Below are 22,653 nucleotides of genomic sequence, written 5' to 3'. Positions count from 1 at the left end.
ATATATATATATATATATATATATATATATATATATATATATATATATATATATATATATATATATATATATATACATATATATAATCTCCTCACACTCCGCGGGTGGTCTCATCCCCTCTTTTTCCACACTCCACTATCAGAGCCCTGGGAGCTTGAGGGTTCTAGAGTATCTTTGCTGTTCCTGCACTTTTCTGGACTGAGTTGTCTGATGTTTTTCCTGGGATCTGCTGTAGCCTCCTCCAGTTTGGGGGTCACTGCCCCAAGTGTCTGATGACCACGGGCTCCACTGATGCCTTCACCTTCCAGGCCTTCTCCAGATCTTCTTTGAGCCCCTGGTATTTCTCTAGTTTCTCATGTTTCTTTTTCCTGATGTTCACTTGGTTCTGTGATGTCCAACGTCTTTGCTCTGTTGTTTCTCCACCTCCACAGTGTCCGGTTGGTTCATTCTGTCAGTCTGTATCTGAAGTCCCACAGGATCTTAGCTCCATCATTGTCCATGACCTTTGGAGGTGTTTCCCACCTTGACCTCAGGGTCTCCAGTCTGTACTCTGCACAGATGTTTCTGTACACTATGGCTCCTCTTGGTTATGCCGCTCCATGTTTGCTTTGTCTTACACCTGCAGTTATGAGCTGGATTGTCTCAGGGGCCTCTTTGCAGCCTACACCTTGGGTCTTGTCTGGTGTGGTAGATCTGGGCCTCGCTATGGTTCTCAAGGCTCCTGTGCTCCAGGATGAGCCTTTGTCCTTCAGTCCAGCTCTCTTCTTGATATGAGCCACTTCAGTTCTGTTCCCGTGGTACGTCCCGTGCAGGGGCGTGTCCTTCCGTGATGATTCCTCCAGCACCTCTTCCTCTGCGCTCCACTGTCTGAGACACTGAGCACGTCGTCTGTTGGGGCCTTGTCTTTGATGTACTTGGATCTTGAATGTTTCATAGTGGACTGCCGGGTATCTGATTACTGACGGGGCGTAGCTGTTTATTGCCTGGGTCTTGTTCCATTGAGCTGACTCATTAGGACTTGTCTTACTTGTCTGAGGTATTTGGCCGTGGCTGTTTTCCTTGTTTCCTCTTGTTGCCATTTGCCTGTGAGACACCAAGGTCCTTGTAACTGTCCTCAGTGTCTGCTATTGTTCCTTCTGGGAGCGAGGCCCCTTCTGTGTGGACTATCTCTCTTTGTCACCATCCGGCTACACTTCTCAAGCCTGAATGACTTTCCAGTGTCTGTGCTGTAGATCCTGGTGGTGTGGATCTGTGTCGATGTTTCATTCTTAACGTACAGTTTGATGTCGTCCATGTAGAGGAGGTGACTGATGCTGGTCCTGTTCCTGAGTCATATCCATAGCCAGTGTTGTTGATGATTTGGCTGAGAGGATTCAGACCTATGCAGAACAAGAGTGGGGACAGTGCGTCTCCTTGGTATATGTCACATTTGATGGTCACTTGTGTAAATGGCCTTTGGCCTCAAGGGTGGTTTTTCACAACCTCATGGAGTTGAAGGCTCTTAGAGTCTTGTTGATGTTGTACAGCTCTATTCAGTGATCCGTGTGTGGCACTGAGTCGTAGGCTTTTTGTAATCAATCCAGGCAGTGCACAGGCCGGTCTTTGTCATGTTATTTCATAGGTTACTTCATATTTTATTTCATATGTTTTTTCATGTTATTTCATGTTTTTTTTTATGTTATTTCATGTTTTTATGTTATTTCATGTTATTTCATGTTATTGTGATGGAGGTCGACTGGTTTGAATTCTCTTTGTTGATTTGTGCAGAATCGGACTCATTGAGTGGATGGAAAACACCTGCACTCTGAAGGACTTTTTAACCAACACAATGACAGACAAGGAACAAAAAACAGCCAGAAGGTAAAATTTATAAAGTATTTGAAAAAAAAAAAAAAAAAAGCATTTAGTTAAACTTCAAATTCTGTTCCAAAGTCAAAATACATCTGTTTAAATCTGAATTTGAACTTAAAGGGGGTGTGTTATGCAAAACATTTTTTTTTTATTTGTTTCGTTTTTTCCTACCATGTTGTCATCCATCCATGTTTGAGTAATCTAGTGATCTCTCCTGGGCCCTATTCAAACCCTCCTTATGGTTAGGAGTACAAGCCTGTACGAGGCTCCGCCCACAATCCTACATCACCCATGCTCCACACCATAATTCTCCATAAATATACAAAAATATGATAAAAACAGTGCACTACGACGTGACAAACCTGGTGTGATGTGCAGTAGTTTCATTAGTGGGATGCAGCTGATTGTGTTGTGATAGTGCTCTGAAGGGGGAGGGCCTAGCACAGAGAGCAAAGGGAGGAGAGACTCAGAGTGTCAAAAACAAAAGTGAAGTTTATACATTATACATCTGCATTGTTTTGGGCGATTGTAGCATTTTCAAAAAAAGGGTAACCTCTTTAATACCCCACAGAAGTAAAATACCTCGTCTTTTAACTATTGAACAGGTAAAACTGTTATTCTCATTGTTGTCTCATTTGCAGACCCTGGGACGCTTACACCGACTTTCTCTCCAGTGTGGCTCAAAAATATGATAAAAGGGCGAGTCCTTTGGCGCATTACAGCATCGCGTACAGGTGAGTGACGTGTGCTCTGAGCTCATGATACTATTGAAACTACAATAACATATAATAACATGTATAATATCATATTTAATAAGATGTATAATAATAATAATAATATGTGTTCTTTGTTAGAAAAGCCAGTCGCTCTGATGTGGTGAAGAACTTCCATAAAGTGCTGCAGCTGGTGCCTCATGATTTACTCAAGTAACTACATTTTATATTCAGCCGTGTTTGTCAAGTTTATGGGACGAGTCGGGCAAAGGATCGAAAATCTGATACTAATATATATTAAAACTAGTATCAAAACTAGATACTCGTTTGAGCGGGTATTGATACTAAAAATGTCCTATTCACAGAAATGAACCTTTCCTGAATCTGTTTAAAAAAAAAAGATCTTTCTCTGCATCTCAGTATCAGACACATAGACTAAGTACTACAACTAAGTACTATACCTAAGTACTACATCCATGGACCACTATGAACCTACTGGAGGATTACACAGATATAAAACACATGGGAATAGACCAACATTTAATGTGGAAGTGCCTAAAGAAAGAATGTTTTTACTCTCTTTGTGGTATTGGGATCGGTATCGAGTATCAGGTCTGTTCCTTAATGTTGAAATCGAGTATTGTTGTGTTTTAGGAGAGCGTTTCTAAAGATGTGCCACGGGCCTGAGGCGTACCTGTCCTTGAGGTCTCACTTCATCAGCTCTCACGCTCTGCTCTGTGTGAGTCACTGGGTGCTGGGGATCGGGGACCGGCATCTTTCAAACTTTATGATCAACACAGAGACGGGAGGCGTGATCGGGATCGACTTTGGACACGCCTTTGGGTCGGCGACGCAGGTCAGACATTTGATCTTTTTTCAGTTTGAGAGAAGAACTCAGGATAAATCTGCAGGTTTGTGTGTTAAACGTGTGAATGAAACAAAACAACTCCAGGTCTGTGTGTGAAGAGGAAACACGTTTTATGGTAAGAATGCACATTTTGCAAAGTATTTTTGAAGAATAAAAACACGTAATATTAACCTCCTGAGACCTGGCGTCCTCAGATGTGGACAACACATTTTGAGTTGTCTAGGCCACAATGCAAACTTTTAGAAGAACAGCCACAACGCAAAAATATTAAATATATATTCATTTTTTAACAGTTTAGAATGTTTAGAATATTTTATTTTAATTTTTAGGCCCGAGCCCCTACAGGGCGTAGGGCCTATTGCTTCCGCAATGATGAGTGCATGGGCGACTGTTTTCACAAATTTGTGGCAGCACCGCACCGTGCACAGACTCCTGTGTCCTAGCAACCTTGTTATTTGTTGTTGCTAGCATGTCAGCGTCAACATTGACTTCGCCCATTGACTCAATGGGACATGCATACTTGTTCTTGCTAGCATGTCAACATTGACTCAATGGGCTTCATCCATTGAGTCAATGTTGAAGCTGACGGAGCGCGAAGCGCTCATGTCCCCAAACACACTCCTGACATCGAGCCCTATCCAAGCCCCCATGCCGCAGGCAAGGGCTATTTTTATTACTGCTAAAATGAATGGAAGTCAATGGGAGGTCAATGGTGGACCCCGACGTCATGGCAAATGAAGGGCGCTGACGCGCCCGTCAATCGCCATTGACCCCATGGTGACGTGGGGAAGGTTGAGAGCTTTCAAAAAATGTATAATATGTCATTGTAATGTTATCGGATATATTGTTTTTGCTCAAATTATTATTATTTTTGTTTATTAGGCCCGAGCCCATACAGGGCCTATTACTTTGCGCGCAACTTCGTGGCAGCACCGCCCCCTGCACAGACTCCTGTGTCCTAGCAACCCATGCCGTAGGCATGGGACATGCATATTTGTTCTTGCTAGCATGTCAGCGTCAACATTGAGTCAATGGGGCCAAGTTTGTATTTTGGGGCCAAGTTTGTATTTTGCACAGTGTTGCCATGGCGATGCCTGGAAAAACCAAAATTTCGCCATTTTGTGCATCCTTGCACTGTGTTTTGACTTGTTTGGTGACAAGTGCAGCCCAAAGTCGCAATAAAAAAGGGACAAGTGGCGCGTCAGCGCCACCCACAGGGAGTGCCGGGTCGGCCGAGTGCGAAGCACGGCTCGTGAGGGCCGTTCGATGCCGCTTGCGGCTTTAATTTTTTGTTCTTCTGCTCTTTGAGCAGTAATTTGGCCCCCTGAACATATTCAAAAACTCACCAAATTTTGCCCAAAATTCAGGTCTGGCGAAAAATTTATTTTTTTATGTGGTGCATCATTGGACATAAAAAAATGGCGCGACAGCGCCCCCTGCAAAAGTCAAATTTTTGACGTCAATGGGAGACGTCGACGTCAACTTTTTCATATAGCCACGAAATTTGGTACACGCATTCTTCAAGTGATACCAAAAAAAAAATATTATTATGGCCACGCCCCCTGACACACCGGAAGTCGGCCATCTTGGATTGAAAATTCCAAAATGCCGACTTCGCTGACATCGCATTTTCGTCAACTCCTCTGGAGGCACTTCACCTGCAGAGCTGAAAATCACTGTACACCATCTAGACAAGTGGGGCATCAAAAGTTATCCAATTTATGATGATCCCTATTACGGTTTCCGTGCGGCGAAGCCGCAAAATTCTATCGGAATTTTTGCAATTTTCAAAAGGCAAAATTTGCTCCCGTTTGCGCATGCAAAGTCCGATTTGGCTCAAATTCGATTCAGTTGTAAAACTTTCGTGCCTAATTCTACTCTTTGTGAAAGAAATAAATTTGGCACGATAGCGCCCCCTACAGACTAACAAATAAATTTGTATGGAAGGCTGAAAATTTAGTTTTTCCAAATGTTTCCAAATTCCATTGGGTCATCCCAATCAATAAAGTCAATCAGACCCATGTGTTTTTTTGCTCCGTGTTGCCATGGCGATGTGACAAACTGCCAATGTTATCCTAATGGGAAACCTCCCACATTTATCCATTCATCAGAAAAACATTAGTTTCATGGAATATTGTCAAAATTGCCACAATGACTCTTCATGTCATCCTGATGAAAAAAGTCAACTGGACCCATGTCATATTTTTCAATGGGTTGCCATGGCGATGCACAAAACAGCCCATGTTATCCTAATGGGAAAATGGACTAATTTTCATACATGTCAAAGTCTTACAATGACTTATTACCGTCAACAACGAACATAAAATTTGGCACAGTGATTCTTCAGGTTGTCCCAGTCAAAAAAGTCGGGGGCCAAGTTTGTATTTTGCACGGTGTTGCCATGGCGATGCCTGGAAAAACAGCACTTCCGATGCTTTTCACTTGTTTGGTGCCAAATGGAGTCCAAAGCCCCAATAAAGAAGGGACAAGTGGCACGTCAGCGCCACCCACAGGGAGTGCTGGGTCGGCCGAGTGCGAAGCACGGCCTGCGAGGGCCGTTCGATGCCGCTTGCGGCTTCAGTTTTTTTCTTCCTGCTCCTGTCTCTTCACATGAGACACTTTGTTCCAAGAGGCACAATTGTTGTTTCTCATTTTGTTTTTACTCAGGACAAATGTTGCTGTGTTCAGGGTCTTAATAAATAGTTTTTGTAAATCATTATTCAAATGTTTTATCAAAATGATTAAAATCTCCACATATGAGGACATTTGTTTTACATAATTTTTCTCAGAAACTACATAATGTAAAAAGATCATTCTTTGTGTTTAGACTCATCAGGTCCAATCGGCCCAAATAACAAAGAGAAATAAATAAAGCCACAACTGAGCTCAGGTCTCAGGAGGTTAATGCTCCACGGAGACAAACAGGTGATCTACCCTCCACCAGAAAAGTTACACAGTGTAACTTTATCCTTTAATAAGTTAGTCAGTGTTTCAAAAGGGCATCACTGCTGCCCTCTATTGGTCATTTTACCTGTTTGCGTAGTCCGATTGAATGTTTTTAAACAGTGTTAGCTTACCCTCTGTATTTCTCTTCACATGTGTCTTGCTTCACTTTCACATGTTTCTTGCTTCAGTTTCTGCCGGTGCCGGAGCTCATGCCGTTTCGATTGACGCAGCAGTTTGTGAAGCTGATGGAGCCTCTGCAGGAGTCGGGTTTGATCCAGAGCATCATGGTCCATTCACTCAGAGCCTTCAGAGCAGAACCAGACCTGCTCCTGAACACCATGGATGTGTTTGTCAAAGAGCCGTCACTGGACTGGAAGGTACCAGCTCCGTTTGAAGAAGGTTTACAGAAAAAAACACATTTATTTAAGGAAATTATAACCAGGATTATTTGTAGGAGTGAAGAGGTTTGTCTGACAAACCTCTTCACTCCTACAAAAACAGATTTTACCTTCGTCTTTTGACACGCCACATATATGTAGAACTTACTTTTTAGAGCGTCTGCCCCTCGTCTCCATGGAGATGTTATTTTCCACAGTATGGCATTAATGTGACAGCACTAGATCATGTTACGGGTTAGATCTGTGTAGAGGAAGACATTTTTTTTGATGGATCATGTGACATAAACAGGTGGGACATAACCAGAAATACGCTGCCTGGCCTAAAAAAATAAAATAAAATAAAAGCCACACACTCTAATATTTTTTGGACCACCTTTAAAAATGCTCTTACTTTCACTATTAAACACAGCTCTGAGTTCTACTGTTGTTTTTTCTTCTATTTGATGTCACCAAACGTTTAAGTGTCACCGATCACGATCATTCAGGATGTTTTTCCTCGAAGACAATGGTCCCCACTATCCTTCCAGTTTTTAATAACGCCTTGGTCAGGTCTTAACCCGATCTCCTTAGATAACAAAAGACGAAGTTTAAATCTGTCGTTGTAGGAGTGAAGACGTTTGGACGAGCAGCCAAACGTCTTCACTCCTACAACAATTTGTCCAGTGACAGATTTAAACTTCGTCTTTTAGTCTGGACCTGGACGACTGAGGGACACACAGACAATCTCCTCAGATGTTTTCTCTGCTTGACGCCGATGATTTGACCCTTCTCAAACAGACTCATCTTTTCCATGGGTGTGGGATGTGTCTTTTGGTTGTTTAAGAAATGAGAAGCGACTCTTTGCACCAGTTGGGGTTAAATAACTCTCTTTATAACGCCTCTTTAAGCTTTTGAGTTGTCTTTAATAAATCTATTTATTTTGACACAGAACTTTGAGCGGAAGCAACTGAAGAAGGGAGGAACATGGACCAAAGAGGTGGACACCAAAGAAATCAACTGGTACCCCCTTCAGAAGGTGAACTTCGCCAGGAGGAAGCTAGAGGGCGCTAACCCAGCTGCTGTCACAAGGTAATGTTCAAAAGGTTTTTCTAAAGTATTTGAATGTTTACGAATGGGAGAGTTTAAAATGTCATTATTTCAACATCTCAATATTTGCAGAATTTATAGCTAATTTATTTTGAATTATCATGTTTGTAAATAAAAAAAAATCTTTGCAGTTTTCTCACAAATATTTTAGGTACAAACATAAAAATCCATGCACTTTAAGGTTAGCTAAAGGACCAATGACCCTTTACCTTTGACCTTTGCATTGGCTTTAAAAAAAATGCTGAATAATGCTCTGGAAGCCATTTTGTTTCAGGTTGTTTTCCAGTAACTTTGATTTTATTTTTATATAATAGTTTGTTTGGGGTTTTTTCAGTGAGGAGCTTAAACTGGGATTCGAGAAGGACCCAGCGTTCCAGGGCCTGCAGTCTGTGGCCATCGGTACCAGAGGAGTGAACGTGCGAGCGGACGTCCCGGCTGAAGCTCTGTCAGTGGAGAAACAGGTGGACTGTCTCTTAGACCAGGCCACGGACCCTAACGTCCTGGGCAGAGTGTGGGTCGGCTGGGAGCCCTGGGTCTAAAGTCACATTATTATTGAGGTTAAGAATCAAGAAAAGTACTAAAGTGAAGATAAATACTGTTTATGTTTAATGTGTTTGGTGATTTGTTTGTGAATAAATGTTAAAGACTTGGACGTCTACAGTCGAGTTTTTTACCAAACAGATGCTTATGTTTTTTTTATGTTTTGCTGCCGTTTTCATGAAGATAAAGTGAAACTCACTGTGTCTCTGTTTAATGTTTGTGATGATTTTGATAAAAGGAAAAGCTCCACACGAACCTCGAAACCCTCTGGACACAACCACAGACTTTATATAAATGTACAGAGCTAACCTGCCGCGGCGACCTACCGCCGCCGTGACCTACCGCCGCCGTGACCTACTGCCGCCGAGACCTACCGTGACCAAACAGGAAGTGAGCAGTACAGGGGGCAGTACAGGGGGCAGTACAGGGGGCAGTACGGGGGGTAGTTCAGGGGGTAGTACAGGGGCAGTACAGGGGTAGTACAGGGACTAGTACATGGGGTAGTTCAGGGGGTAGTACAGGGGCAGTACAGGGGCAGTACAGGGGTAGTACAGGGGGTAGTACAGGGGTAGTACAGGGGTAGTACAGGGGTAGTACAGGGGGTAGTACAGGGGTAGTACAGGGGGTAGTACAGGGGCAGTATATGGGGCAGTAGAAGTTCCATGTCTAAATGAAGAAATGTGAGATTTAATCAGCTTCGGTTCAAATTGGTTTTGGCTGTACATTAAGTCGGTGCAGACGTATTTAAGTGTATTTAAAATGCCATTAGCATCTTCAGATATTACACTTCATAATAATGAGTACATTTTCATAATTTACAATTATTCAAATAAAAACAGTTGCACGTATAGGGACATAAACTCACTGTTTATTTCAGGTTAAATAGTTTCAGTAATGTGTTATTTTCACATTTTTATTACATTTGAACCAAAGCGAGTTCAGCCTTTATTTGAACTTCTAAGGTCAGTAACTTTTGGGCAGTCATGTCGGTGCTCACAGCGTGGTCCATAAAACACACCTTTGCAGCGACACATGGGGATCCTTGTGCGTGGGGCCTTATCACACGTCCCTTCCTTCCCACAGTCAAACTTTTGACATGGTTCTAAATTTTCCCGCTCCTCTTTGCTTTTTATCATGATCGTGTACTGACCGTTTTTAGCCATTTCTTTTTTTCTGGTACATTCTCCGGTGACGGTGAACTCTGAGTTTTCGCCGCTCACAGCGCTCACATCAAGTATGTCCTCATCATCATCTTGTTTTTCTCTGTGTCTCTGATGCACGTGCACAGCAGTGATGTGATCCATAACACCCATTTCCTCAAGTTTTTCTTCCACATTTCTACACTTCGGCATTTTCGTTTTAAAACTGTCCTGGATTTTTTTTATAATGTCTTGAGTTCCTTCATGATTTCCTTTAACTTGACGGGCGAATGCTACAGTAACGGTCCCCCTCTCGATCTCGATGAATCCTGAAAAAACGTGTCTCTTCATGAATCTGGCCCTGTTGTTTGAAAGGTGAGTTGTGAATGCCACCACCAGCCAGTCGTAGCGATTATACTTGTCTGTCAGAAAAGTGTAGATGTTTTTGGCTAAGTCTTCATGAATTACTTTGTCGTTAATATGTTCTAATATGTCTCTCTTTATGTAAAGTACACTGTTGGATATACATCTCTGTTGGGCTTTGAATAAAGCCAAATTTGATTCTTCTATAGTTGACTCAGAAACAGAGAGTGTTGTTCTGAAGGCCTCACCCAGCCCCATCAGCTCGTAGTACTTTTGATCCATCTCTTTCCCTTGGCACAAAAGCCTTCTCACGTACAGAAACCAATCGTCCAAATGTTTTTCATGGCATCTTAGCTTTTTTGCAAGCACATCTGCTAGACTGTCAGTTTTTGGGCTAGAAATTAATTTGTGTAGGACTGAAGCACTACCTGCGTACTGAGCGTAGAATGGACAAAACGCGCTTTTAAGAGCGTCGTCATTCGTTTTTAATCTCTGGTATTTAAACCAGGCGGCGTCTATGTTGTTGAGAATCTTTTGGAAGTCATTTGAGGCCCATTTCACCTCTTCATAAAACGTGTCCAGTCTGGTATTAAGAGCTGTGAGTTCAGACCTTATCCCCTGCAGAGTATCTTCTTTTGGAACGGCCAATAAGGACAATTGTAAGACTGAGCTGATTAAAGGTCCTGTTTTACCAGCAACTATTTCCACAATTTTTTCTTTATTAGCCTTCAGCCAATTGTAAGTGAGCTTCTCTTTTCTTTCATCCCTTTGTTCCTCCAGGTATTCTTCCTCAATCGACAGGCTGCGCTGCATTCCAGCGCCCAGCAGGGGGAGACAGGCCAAGGCCAGCACCAAGGGCCACACTCTATGCAGCATTTCTGAAAAAACATATGTAAGAATAATAATATACAATTCTCAGTTAATTTTACAATCTGTGTATGTTCCAGGCAAAGCTGATAATCCAGACGTTTTCCAGAACAACACAGGAGGAAAAAGATCTTTCTGTCTGTTCTGTACAAACCCTTTACTAACCATAACTCTAGATACAGTCATATTTGTGATCTACCCCTAATTAGAGCTGGACAATTAATCAAATTAATCTGATTAATTTGTGTTGTTTTAAATGATTTGTGAAAATGCAAAATTGCAAAATGGAGGATTATTATAATTATTATTGAGATTAGTACAAAGGCAAATTATAATGAGTATTATTATGGAGCAATTACACAAAGTCTCATTCTGATTTTAATAAAATAATTAAAATGATACATTTGTACAAATGTAACTGAAATCATAGAATATGATCATTTTAAAAAAATGTATCGCCCCCTAATGGCAAGATCTAAATGACCTAAATGAGATTTAGACAATAGGCGTATTAAGATGGGCACTGCTTTTTGGATCTTAAGTTTCTCAAATGTAACTTGCCACCAAAAACATCTCAAAAACATCTAAAAAAAAAAAACATTTCAGAAACACCTCAAACGTCTCAGAACCATCTCAGTTCATGGGACCAGATCTTGTGCCACAGGACCCAGACTAACAAACCTTCTTTGTGGCCTGTTTTCTTTCACTTTTCCTTGAGACACACTTCACACTGCAGAAATTTAAAACATGGAATTACCTTGTCGCTCTCGCCAAAGTGAATATCAGATGTAAATTGTTCTTTTTTCTGTCTGTTTCGGTCTTTAAATAGGCAGCAGCATGAGGCCACAGGTAAAACAGGGGCTGATAGTGAAATAAGTTCTGCACTTTTGCATTTGGATAAGAGTTAATATTTGAATGAGCGTTAGCCAAACCACATGTCTGATAAAAAACACGTAAAATTATTCTATATTAATTACTTTATATGTGACCCAAACAAAGAAGCAAAAAGCTGAAACGGCTTTTACCAATTCAGACTCTATAGTTTAAAGTGTCAGATTCTACAGACTGAAGACTTTTCTCCTTAAAACAAGATCAACATGAAACAAACCTGAAAAATGTGTCACGTAACTGTCCATATTTAAAAACTACTTTTACTTTTATGTTTTTTCTTATAACTTTGATCAGCGCATTAATAATGATTACATTGTGATTTAATCCTAGAACAAAGATATTTATTTGTTTATTTGCACAATAAAAACAGCAGATTTAGCAACAAGCACATTTTTAAATAATTAGCATGTACTTTTGTATATATGTACTTTTGTATGCATGTACTTGTGTACAAGTTGCATATATGTAAGTACATTTAGTTTTGTATATGTTGTATATATATATACTTCTGTATACATGCACTTTTGTATACATGTACTTGTGTACAAGTTGTATATGTTGTACATATTGTACATGTATGTTTTAAATGTTGTGTATGTTGTATACATGTACTTTTGTATATGTTGTATATATATACTTCTGTATACATGCACTTTTGTATACATGTACTTGTGTACAAGTTGTATATGTTGTATATATATATATATATATATGTTGTGTATATATATATATATATATATATATATATATATATATATATATATATATATATATATATATATATATATATATATATATATATATATATAAAACAGGATCTTTGGGCCGATAACAGAGCGTCTGTTGAAAACATTTAAATTATTTTGTTTTTAATCTCGTGTCTTTGAATATTTGGCTCTTTCGTTGTGTCTCTGTTTTTACTGAGCAGATTAAGAGAAAACTTTACATTCAGAGAATATTCAAGTGTGTGTAGTAAAAGAGTAGGAGGTATAAAACATAGACTGTATTAAGGTACTTTTGTATACATGTACTTGTGTGTGTGTGTGTGTATATATATATATATATATATATATATACACACACACACAGTGTGTATATATATATATATATATATATATATATATATATATATACTGTATATACACACACAAAACTGAGTAAGGCCGTTTACAGTTTGAATACAGCCTTGTATTTGTGCAGGGAGCAGTCGACATTTGTCTCATTTTCATATCAATTCTGAAGATTATTTGCTCCACATAGTGTTCCCGCCTGAAAGCCTGAAAACATCAAAGGAGTTGTTCATTTGGAGAAAGTTAATAAGTTGTTGGTAAACAACTTTTTTGAGGACTTTGCCTAAAAATGGCAGATTTGAGATCGGTCGATAAAACTGGTCAACACTAAATTTATTGTCTAAGATTTTTTAGCTGATTTAGGATAATTTTGATGTGCTGAATCCAAAAATCACATTGGTTTTGCTCAATCAGGTCAACGTTCTGAACTAAGCTACATATTTGTTTTTGGATGATTTTGTTTACATGTATGAGTATTTTCATGTCATATGATGCAAAATTCTGTTATATTTCTCGCTATAAAGGTATTACAGTAATCTGCCTCCATTGTCCCTTGAAGGTGATGAATGAGAGCGCGGTTGCTGCGGGGATTTTCCCAGTCATTTATTCAATGCATCAAAGAAAAAATATGGATTGATATGTAAAATAGAGGTAGTTGCATGAAAAAGTGCAGTACATTCTGATACTTCCTTTAACATGATTTTTATGGAGAAAAAATAATAATAAAAGTCTAGGCGAGCTGTACTGGTCCATAGTGTGCTCAGTCCTTAAAGGGTTCATCTGTTTACTGTTGCAAACAGGACATGAGAGTTGTTACTGCAACTTCCAACAATGTCAGAAAAATCCCTCCCCCTTGTTCTACATAAACTGTGGTTGTACATGTGCATCTTTTCTGTGTAAATCTCATAATGAGCCCTCCTCCCTTTTCTGTGCCCCGAGTCATCATTCCTCCATGGAGCTTTCTGCTCATCTTTAACCATTTTAACCTTCATCGGGGCAATGGTGTCCAGAACATTCAAAACACTCAGTCACAGAGTTCAACAAATCATCAACATTAGAACATGAGACATTTTCAAAATGTATCATTTCCATGAACAGTGCACCTGTTTTATCATTTATGTGTCTCCTCTGAACAACTGCAGGACCAGCCGCTGGTTTAGGAATAACAGACAGGTCAAAAAAGACACTGAAATGATCAGACAGAGCAACATCCACAACACTGACATTTGAAATATTTACTCCTTTTGTAATGAGCAGGTCCAGAGTGTGACACGCTGAGTCAGACCAAAGGTTTCAAGGACAGAACTGAGCTCTTTAGCATTTCTGTCAAACACATTATCCACATGTACATTCAAATCACCTGTAATGACTAAACCATCAAAGTCTGTGCATACGACTGAAAGCATCTCAGTAAAATCATCAATAAAACTCAGACAGTGCTGGGGAGGTTTGTATATGACTAAGTAGAGTCTGGAGTATGTTTCAGCTCCATTTTCATAATAATGTCTTACACTTGTAATGCACTTTTCAAAGCCTCTCAAAGCCTCTACACTAGAGTCATTATTCATTCATTTCCACACTTGGTGATGTAAGCTACTATTGTAGCCACAGCTGCCCTGGGATAGACTGACAGAAGCGAGGCTGCCAATCTGTGCCAGCGGCCCCTCTGACCACCACCATCATTCACAGACACCACTTTCATACTAGGCAATGTGGGTGAAGTGTCTTGCCTAAGGACACAACGACAGAACTTGGTCCGAGCGGGACTCGATCCTCCGACCTTCGACCTAAAGGAAACATACTCAAAAGATGAAAACACCCTAAATTACAATCTGTGAGTAACTAAATTATCTGTAAAAAATGCACACACACCTCCACCTTTTTGTTTAGTCGTTGTTTTGTTTAGTTTCAGATTCAAATTTGAAGTTGGGTGGAGTTGATTCCACTAGAGCCATGTTTCCCTTAAAAATATAAAGTCAAGACTAAAAGAAGAAATAAAATCATTAATTAAAAAGGACTTGTTGCATAAAGATCTGACATTGAGCACAGCAAGTTTCAGATTAGTTTCAGTAGGACTGGATGTTATCTTCTTACAAGGAAATAAATGTCTCTGATTGGACAGTCTGTCCTTCTGTTAATCAGTCTACGTGGTGTAACTGTAGATACAGCTCCATCACAGGGCCTCAGCATGATATTATCTTTATCAGGACTGTATGTCCTGAGACAGCAGAGGCCCTGTGTGTCCTAGCTCTTGTTGATAACAGCTCTGGGGGAAGGCAGGGAAGGGCGAGGAGGGGGGAGTTTGAGTGAGGGACCAGGTGAGGGCCGAGGAGGCGGAGCAGGGGGGAGTTTGGGTGAGGGACCAGGTGAGGGTTGAGGAGGTGGAGCAGGGGGGAGTTTGCGTGGTATTAGGTGTGAGGGGAGCCATCTTAATTCCTGATCTGATGAGACTTTCTAGATGGTCGGGAAGGGCCATGGGTGAAGGTGAGGAGGAAAAGGAGAGTGAGGAGTCCCTAGAGGGACTAGATGTAGCAAAGGAAACCCAGGGCTGGTCTGTGGGCAGGGGAGGTGAAGGGGGTGGTGCTGGGACTGAAACCTCTGCTCACTCCACCTCTGCTCAGGTGTGGGCCATTTCCCTTGAACAGGTCCTCTCATTCCCAGAATAGATCAAAGTTCTCAATGTAGTGCAGTCCTCTGACCGCACATGTGTTGAATAGCCATGTGTTCAGCTGAAGCAGCCGGGTAATTTGTTCATCTTCCTTCTGTCTATGCTGAAGAGGTCCACTGATGAAAGTCTTAACCTCCACTTTATCAAGCTCCTCAAATAATATAATGAAATCCTTTTTCAAGATTTCAGTCCGTTCCAGTCTGTTCCAACTGCACCCATGTGCACAATCAGCTGTTTAACTCCTTGGTGTGTTGATAAAAACTTTTGACAGGAGTTTTGTAATCTCAGAGACAGTGTGACTGGGGTACGAGCAAGTTTGGATTCCTCTGTGAGTCACATCTCTGATAGCACCGTCTCCTAGCAGCAGCGTATCTCTGACCTTGACGTTTGGCACAGACCACCTGTCTGCCACCGCTCTTTTGCCAACTTCATTGCTCTTGTTTTGTGACAAAAATCCATTTTCCATTTGTATGTTAACATCAACATCAGTCTGTGACAGTGGTAAAAAAATATTGTATTGTCCCTAATCACTTGTTGGGTTGGCTTGACATTCTTGTCTTTACAAAGTTTCATAGATAATTGGAGGGCATTTGAGGGGAAGCCTAGGCTTATACGTAGAGACGGCATCCATCCCACGCAGGCTGGCTCCGCCCTGTTAGCTCAGAATATGATTGCTAGTCTAGATTGACCAGGTAAGACTAGCACGCAGAATAGCTCAGGGAAGCACAGTGATAGTGACGTTAGGGAGCAGTTTAGACCAGTGAAGCACAGCTCAGTCATATGGAACAGCTCCAAACAGACAGAGACTGTGTGTGCCCCACGTACAAAAAGCACCAAAAAAACACCTCTAAACTCTGACAAGGAAGCTGTCAGATCTCATAACTTAATAAAAATAAATAAATGTGCCGCAAATAAACAAAATGATAAGTGTGTAAAATGTGGACTGCTAAACATCAGGTCTCTTTCCTCCAAATCTCTTTTAATAAATGAACTAATTGGCGACCTTAATATTGATCTGTTAGCCCTAACTGAAACATGGCTTCGGGAAAATGACTATGTTAGACTAAACGAATCTACACCATCAAGTCACATGAACTTTCAGAGTGCCCGGAGCACAGGTGGAGGTGGTGGTGTGGCCGTCATCTCTCATTCTAGTCTAATTCTCAGCCCCAAACCCAACTATACTTACCTCTCCTTTGAAAGCCTCGCACTCTCCATTACGTGCCCCAATTGGAAAAACCAAAAAGCTGTTATATTTATAATAATTTCTCGACCTCCTGGTCCATATGCCGACTTCCTGACAGAGTTTTCTGATTTCATTTCAAGTTTAGTCTTGAACTGGGAAAGGATTGTTATAGTTGGAGATTTCAACATTCATGTAGATAACGGCAGTGATTGCCTCAGTGATGCTTTTGGTGCACTCCTGGATGGGATCGGTTTCACCCAGAGCGTGAATAAGCCGACTCACTGTCACAATCACACTCTAGATCTCGTTCTAACCTATGGTATTGAGATTAATGATCTAATTGTCCTTCCTCAAAACCCTATACTCTCTGACCATTTCTTAATTACCTTTAATTTATACTAAAAGACTATCCAGCCCCACAGAAAAAAACTATAATGAAAAGAACATTATCAGATAAATCGGTTACAGAGTTTAAAGAAATTATTGAGCCATTACTGAAAGATATGTCATGTGACAATGACAATAATTTTAATCCAATTGTCACTGATCAATTGGTTGACAGCAATGCACAACAATGCTCACCTTAAAATCTGCTCTCGATGTTGTAGCTCCGCTAAAACAGAAAAGCATTAAACCAAGACCTCCGGCTCCATGGTACACGTTACAGCTCAGGACACTCAAACAACATGTAAGACGCACAGAGAAGCTTTGGCGCCGCTCGCGCTCTGAGCAGTCTCTGAAGGCATGGAAGCTCTGCCTGCTCACTTATAAGGCTGCTCTGCGGAAAGCCCGAACTAGATACTATTCAAATCTAATAGAAGTAAACAAAAATAACCCCAGATTTTTGTTCAGCACTGTAGCCAGGCTGACAAACTCCCACACTGCTAATGAGTCTCTTATCCCCTCAAACATTAGTTGTGATGACTTTCTTCACTTCTTCGATTACAAAATTACAACCATTAGAGACAAAATTAACAAAGCTACTCCAAAAATCAGCTCTGAGCAAATCCAGTCTGTAATACCAATATCCCACATGGATCCTCTAATAATATTAGATAAATTTACTCCTGTTGATGAGGTGGAGATTACCTCAGTCATCATGTCGTCAAAACCATCAGCCTGTTTGCTCGACCCTATTCCAATCAGACTCCTCAAAGAAGCCCTCCCCCTAATAATAGATTCCATCCATAACATAATAAATATGTCGTTAGAAAATGGCTACGTTCCTCAGTCCTTTAAGTATGCTGTGATTAAACCCCTTTTGAAAAAACCTAACCTAAATCCTGATGAACTAGTCAACTATAGACCTATCTCTAATCTTCCCTTCCTCTCAAAAATTCTAGAACGAGTTGTGGTGAAACAGCTCTGCCGCCACCTGCAGGACAATAATGTATTTGAAAAATGATAGGTTCACAACCTATATTAGAGTTCAAAAGAGAAGAGAAGACAAGAGAGATTATTTTGTCTCAATATTGAGGAGAAAGAGCGGAGAGGCAAAAAACCCCAGTTACAAACCACCACCCTCTCTGGGGCCCAAACCGTCTTTCACCTCTTTTATTAAAATTAGGGAACCCTAGTTACATACACATCTGAAGGGGGGGGAGGGGCAAGCAGTGTAAAAACATATGACGAAATTCACAGAGAAATATATTTTGTTTTTGATTTCCACAAGGTCACTCTTTCCCTTCGCACAAAACATCCCATGATGTTTCTGTTTAGGTTTCACAGTGACCTTCTTCCCGTGGGATCCTGCACTTTCAAAAGACATTTTCTGCAAGACTCAAGAACAAACATTAGTGCAGATTACATAGTTTACATAATTGAATATAATGACTAAATAAAATAGTGAACTGACTATAACTAATAGCAATGACTAATAAAGAGTGAACATTACATTACAGTACCTTTAAAATGAACAGTGAGATAACATAATATAACTTGAATATATATTTTGAATCCATCAAAAAATTTCAATCTGGATTCAGAGCTCACCACAGCAGAGACTGCACTGCTTAAAGTAACAAATGATTTACTACTAGCTGCTGATAACGGGCTGGCTTCAGTCCTGGTCCTACTGGACCTCAGTGCAGCGTTTGACACCATTGATCACAACATTCTACTGCAGAGGTTAGAATGTGACATTGGAATCAGAGGGACCGCCCTCAAATGGTTTAAATCCTGTCTATCAGATAGGTACCAGTTTGTTAGTATAAACCAGAGCACCTCTCCCTGTTCTAAAGTAGCCTGTGGTGTTCCACAAGGATCTGTGCTTGGTCCAATCCTATTTACTCTGCATATGTTGCCATTGAGTAACATTATCAGAAAACATGGCATTAATTTTCACTGCTACGCTGATGACACTCAGCTGTACTTATCAATGAAACCAAATCAGACTGATCAAATAGATAAACTCAGTGCCTGTGTGAAGGACATCAAAACCTGGATGACCTTGAATTACCTGCTCTTGAATCCTGAAAAAACAGAGGTCATTGTCGTTGGTCCCAAAGGTCAAAGAGATTCTCTGTCAGAATAATCTGACAGATAATCTCACTCGACAATGTGAGTATAGCTTCTAGCCCTACTGTAAAAAATCTTGGAGTCCTATTTGATCAAAATCTCTCATTCACAGCCCATATAAACCTAGCAAAATGCAGCGGCCAGAGTCCTAACAGGAACTAAAAGAAGAGACCACATCAGTCCTGTACTAAAATATCTGCACTGGCTTCCTGTCGAGCTTAGAATCAAATTCAAAGTCCTCCTCCTGACATACAAAGCCCTAAACGGTATGGCCCCATCCTATCTGCAAGATGCTATTGTCCCATACCAGCCAAACAGAGCACTCCGCTCTCAGAATGCAGGACTATTAGTGGTTCCTAGAGTGTCCAAAAGTACAGTGGGAGGGAGAGCATTCAGTTACCAAGCTCCTGTGCTATGGAATCAACTCCCTGCTGATGTTAAACAGGCCCCCACAGTCTCTGTATTTAAGACCAGGCTTAAAACCTTCCTCTTCGGTATAGACCAGGTTACATAGTGAGGGAGTTAGGGACATTAAAACCCGGGATAAGACAGGCTGCAGTAGGAGAAACTAGCTGGGGGAAGTATGGCAACCTGAGCACTATCCTCTGCTTTGTCCTATTTTCTCATCAGCAATGCTATTCACATGTTGTCCCCTGTTCCACTCCCCCTGTGGAGTGTATCTCTTTCAGATGCCCCGATGACAGCTGGACCCTCCCCTCCTCCTCGCCTGGCCCTCCTCCACCCGCCTGGCCCTCCTCCACCCGCCTGGCCCTCCTCCACCCGCCTGGCCCTCCTCCACCCGCCTGGCCCTCCTCCACCCGCCTGGCCCTCCTCCACCCGCCTCCCTCTCCTCGTCGCCCAGCTCTCCTCCTCCTCGCCTGGTCTTCCTCCTCCTCGCCTGGCTGATTTTTCTTGTTTTGTCTGATTTTTCCTGTTGTTTGATTTTCCTGTTTTGTTTTTGTGTGTTGTTTTGTTTTTGTGTGTTGTTTGTTTTTGTGTGTTGTTTGTTTTTGTGTGTTGTTGTGTTTTTGTGTGTATATCTCGGTGGCTGAGTGGCTCATGTCTCACAGCAGAAGGTTTGGTTCGATCCCCGGGTCGCCCAGGCCTTTCTGTGTGGAGTTTTTCATGTTTCTCCTCGTGTCTGGATGGGTTTCCTCCGGGTACTCCGGTTTCCCCCATCAACCAAAACATGAACGCCCTTCGAGACAACTGTTGTTGTGATTTTGGGCGTTACAAAAATCAAATGAATTGAATTGAATTGAAAAGACACCGTATCACTCAGGTTTAAGTTGAAAGTAGCAATTTTTTCACCCTCTTTTCTGAGAGTAACTGTGGACTGCTGACCACTGGAAGTCACAGGGAGCGTCCAGAGAAGTCCTTTTTCAGATTCTAAAACAAATATCTGTGCTTGTACCTTATTAATTTGTTGATAGTTTTGACAGCGTTCGCAGAAAGAATTCCTTTGGTTTCTTCCCCCGGACTTATCACTGGCTCGTCAGAAATTTAGCTAAAAATGTAAAAATGATTTAAAAGTCTTGGTTTACTTAAAAGAAAATCATAACTAAACAAATCTTCCAGCACTGGAAGAGGTAAAATGATTAAAAACAAAAGTAAAGAAGAAAGCAGCAGGAGCAAGTGTGAGGTTTGTGTCTGAACTCTGCAGAAGCAGCCCTAGTTTCTGAACATGTATTTTCCCTACATGTGTTCAGTTACTTCCAACACGTGGACTGATCAGTAATAGGCTGATTTCAGTTTCATAATCACTGTAGTTTAACCACAGCTGGACAGGTCAGAATTCTCAGGTGGACTTTGCTGGTACAGTTACTCTATTGCTGTGTCCGAAAATCCACACTATTCCTACAGGGGGCACTATTTAGGGGTCAGACCATTTTTAGTGCTGTCGGAATTACTTCTACATTACATAATACAAGCCTTTAATTAATGCATTTAACTCTGTGATGTATCTGCTTTTTCCCTGAATGTTTTTAAATGAAAGAGTAAAGAACATTGTTTGGACTGGTCAGATTTATGACGGACATTTAATAGATCTGAGCTCACACTGATGTAGGCTGTGTCTCAATTCGCCCACCTGGCCTTAGAATCACCATTGGAAGGGCGGTTCGAAGGGCAGTGACGTGATTTCCGGCGCGACAAGGGCTGTCCCATTTCACCCCACCCTACTGAATGCGGCCGACAAACCTGCCCTTCCCTTTGCACCGTTTCCATGGAGATCGGCCGTAACTGAAGCCTGCATCCGTGCACAATTCACGCACTTCTATATCCCGTCATGCACCGCGCCTACGCAAAAAAGAGAAGAAAATGGAGTCCGTTGCGCAATATACGTTCAAATGTTCGTACTGGTTTACCTCATCTACAACAGAGCGACATGAAACTGTTAAATCTGAATAAAGATCTGTACAGTGTGTTTGATGATTAAAAAGGAGTTACATGGAATAAAGGAATGTGCAGTTATTGCTAGACAATAAGAAGACATTATTATCATTAAAAATTATTACTGCAATAAGAATAATGTAAGAATCTTCGTTTCTATTGTAAGCGTCAAAGACCAAGAGACTGAAACGTAAAGTCAGAAGAGTTTAATGAGTTGCACACAGGTAATGTGAACAATGAAGCAACGGACTCTCCAGAAAGGACAGAAGAGAGTCCTGAGACGTGCACAAAATCTTCATGTGTTCCGGTACATTCCATAGGTCTGCACCCCCTGGTGGCACGTGTCATTTACTTTCGTGTTAGTAAATCAAGACACTAGCTTGATGTAGCGCTGCACTGCTAGAAAATACCTTATAATAATCAGATGAAAAGAACTGGCACGGCATAGAAGGGAAACAGCGCCCTCTACTGTTATTAAAGTGGTGTAGCCACTGGCCAAAATACCGAACCATTAAACTGCAATATCCCACTATATGTACCACTAATCAGTGTTCTCTGGTTTATAGACTATGAATGTAAAAATGATATTGTTACCTCTGTCTCTGTTATTACGTTTTCACAAGATATATTTTGTTTAAGTTATGAAGTAGCTACAATTGAGAAAAAAAATCACCTCGAACGTTATATTTGCCTATTGATATTCAATCTAAACAGAAAGAAACGGCTGTGACGACGACATCTTGACTTTTTTTCTATTAAATAATAAATCATTAAGAATAACGTACGTAATGTGCGTATCGTACGTTCAAAGACAGTGGTGGAAGTGCGGTCCGTGGTGTAGACCTGTCCCACTTCAGCAAGATGGCGGCTACACTGAGGAGGGCAGATTCTCCACCGGAACCTTCAAACTGCACTTTTGAAGAGTACTTCGTAAGGACCCTTGAAGGGTGCATTTGGCGAATTGAGACACAGCCGTAGACACTCGAGACCTGTGTCTGTTACACCATCAGACCTAATCGTACAATGAGGAAACTGTTTAAAAAATTTGATATTCATGTTCTTTCCTCATCTGCAGCCTCTTATGTGACTATATCTATATATACACACACGGCATAAAAAGTAAAATATGCTTTTATTTTGTAGTAATGAAGACACTTCC

The 22,653-nt window shown here is 41.0% G+C and overlaps 1 protein-coding gene across 1 annotated transcript in view; it reads left to right on the top strand.

Annotated features, from left to right (window-relative positions):
* Positions 1-8,417, top strand: part of prkdc (protein kinase, DNA-activated, catalytic subunit) — a 69,867-nt gene extending 61,450 nt beyond the window's left edge. Inside the window, exons 80-86 of the mRNA XM_055230005.1 lie at positions 1,768-1,860; positions 2,493-2,585; positions 2,706-2,777; positions 3,219-3,420; positions 6,567-6,755; positions 7,705-7,844; positions 8,197-8,417. Coding sequence (XP_055085980.1) covers positions 1,768-1,860; positions 2,493-2,585; positions 2,706-2,777; positions 3,219-3,420; positions 6,567-6,755; positions 7,705-7,844; positions 8,197-8,401 — 994 coding nt within the window. The 3' untranslated portion in view covers positions 8,402-8,417. The remainder of the gene's footprint in view (positions 1-1,767; positions 1,861-2,492; positions 2,586-2,705; positions 2,778-3,218; positions 3,421-6,566; positions 6,756-7,704; positions 7,845-8,196) is intronic.
* Positions 8,418-22,653: the final 14,236 nt, after the last annotated feature.

Source organism: Periophthalmus magnuspinnatus, chromosome 20 (genome assembly GCF_009829125.3).
Source record: "Periophthalmus magnuspinnatus isolate fPerMag1 chromosome 20, fPerMag1.2.pri, whole genome shotgun sequence".
Lineage (NCBI taxonomy): Eukaryota > Metazoa > Chordata > Actinopteri > Gobiiformes > Gobiidae > Periophthalmus > Periophthalmus magnuspinnatus.
This window is presented reverse-complemented; position numbering and strand designations above follow the sequence as displayed.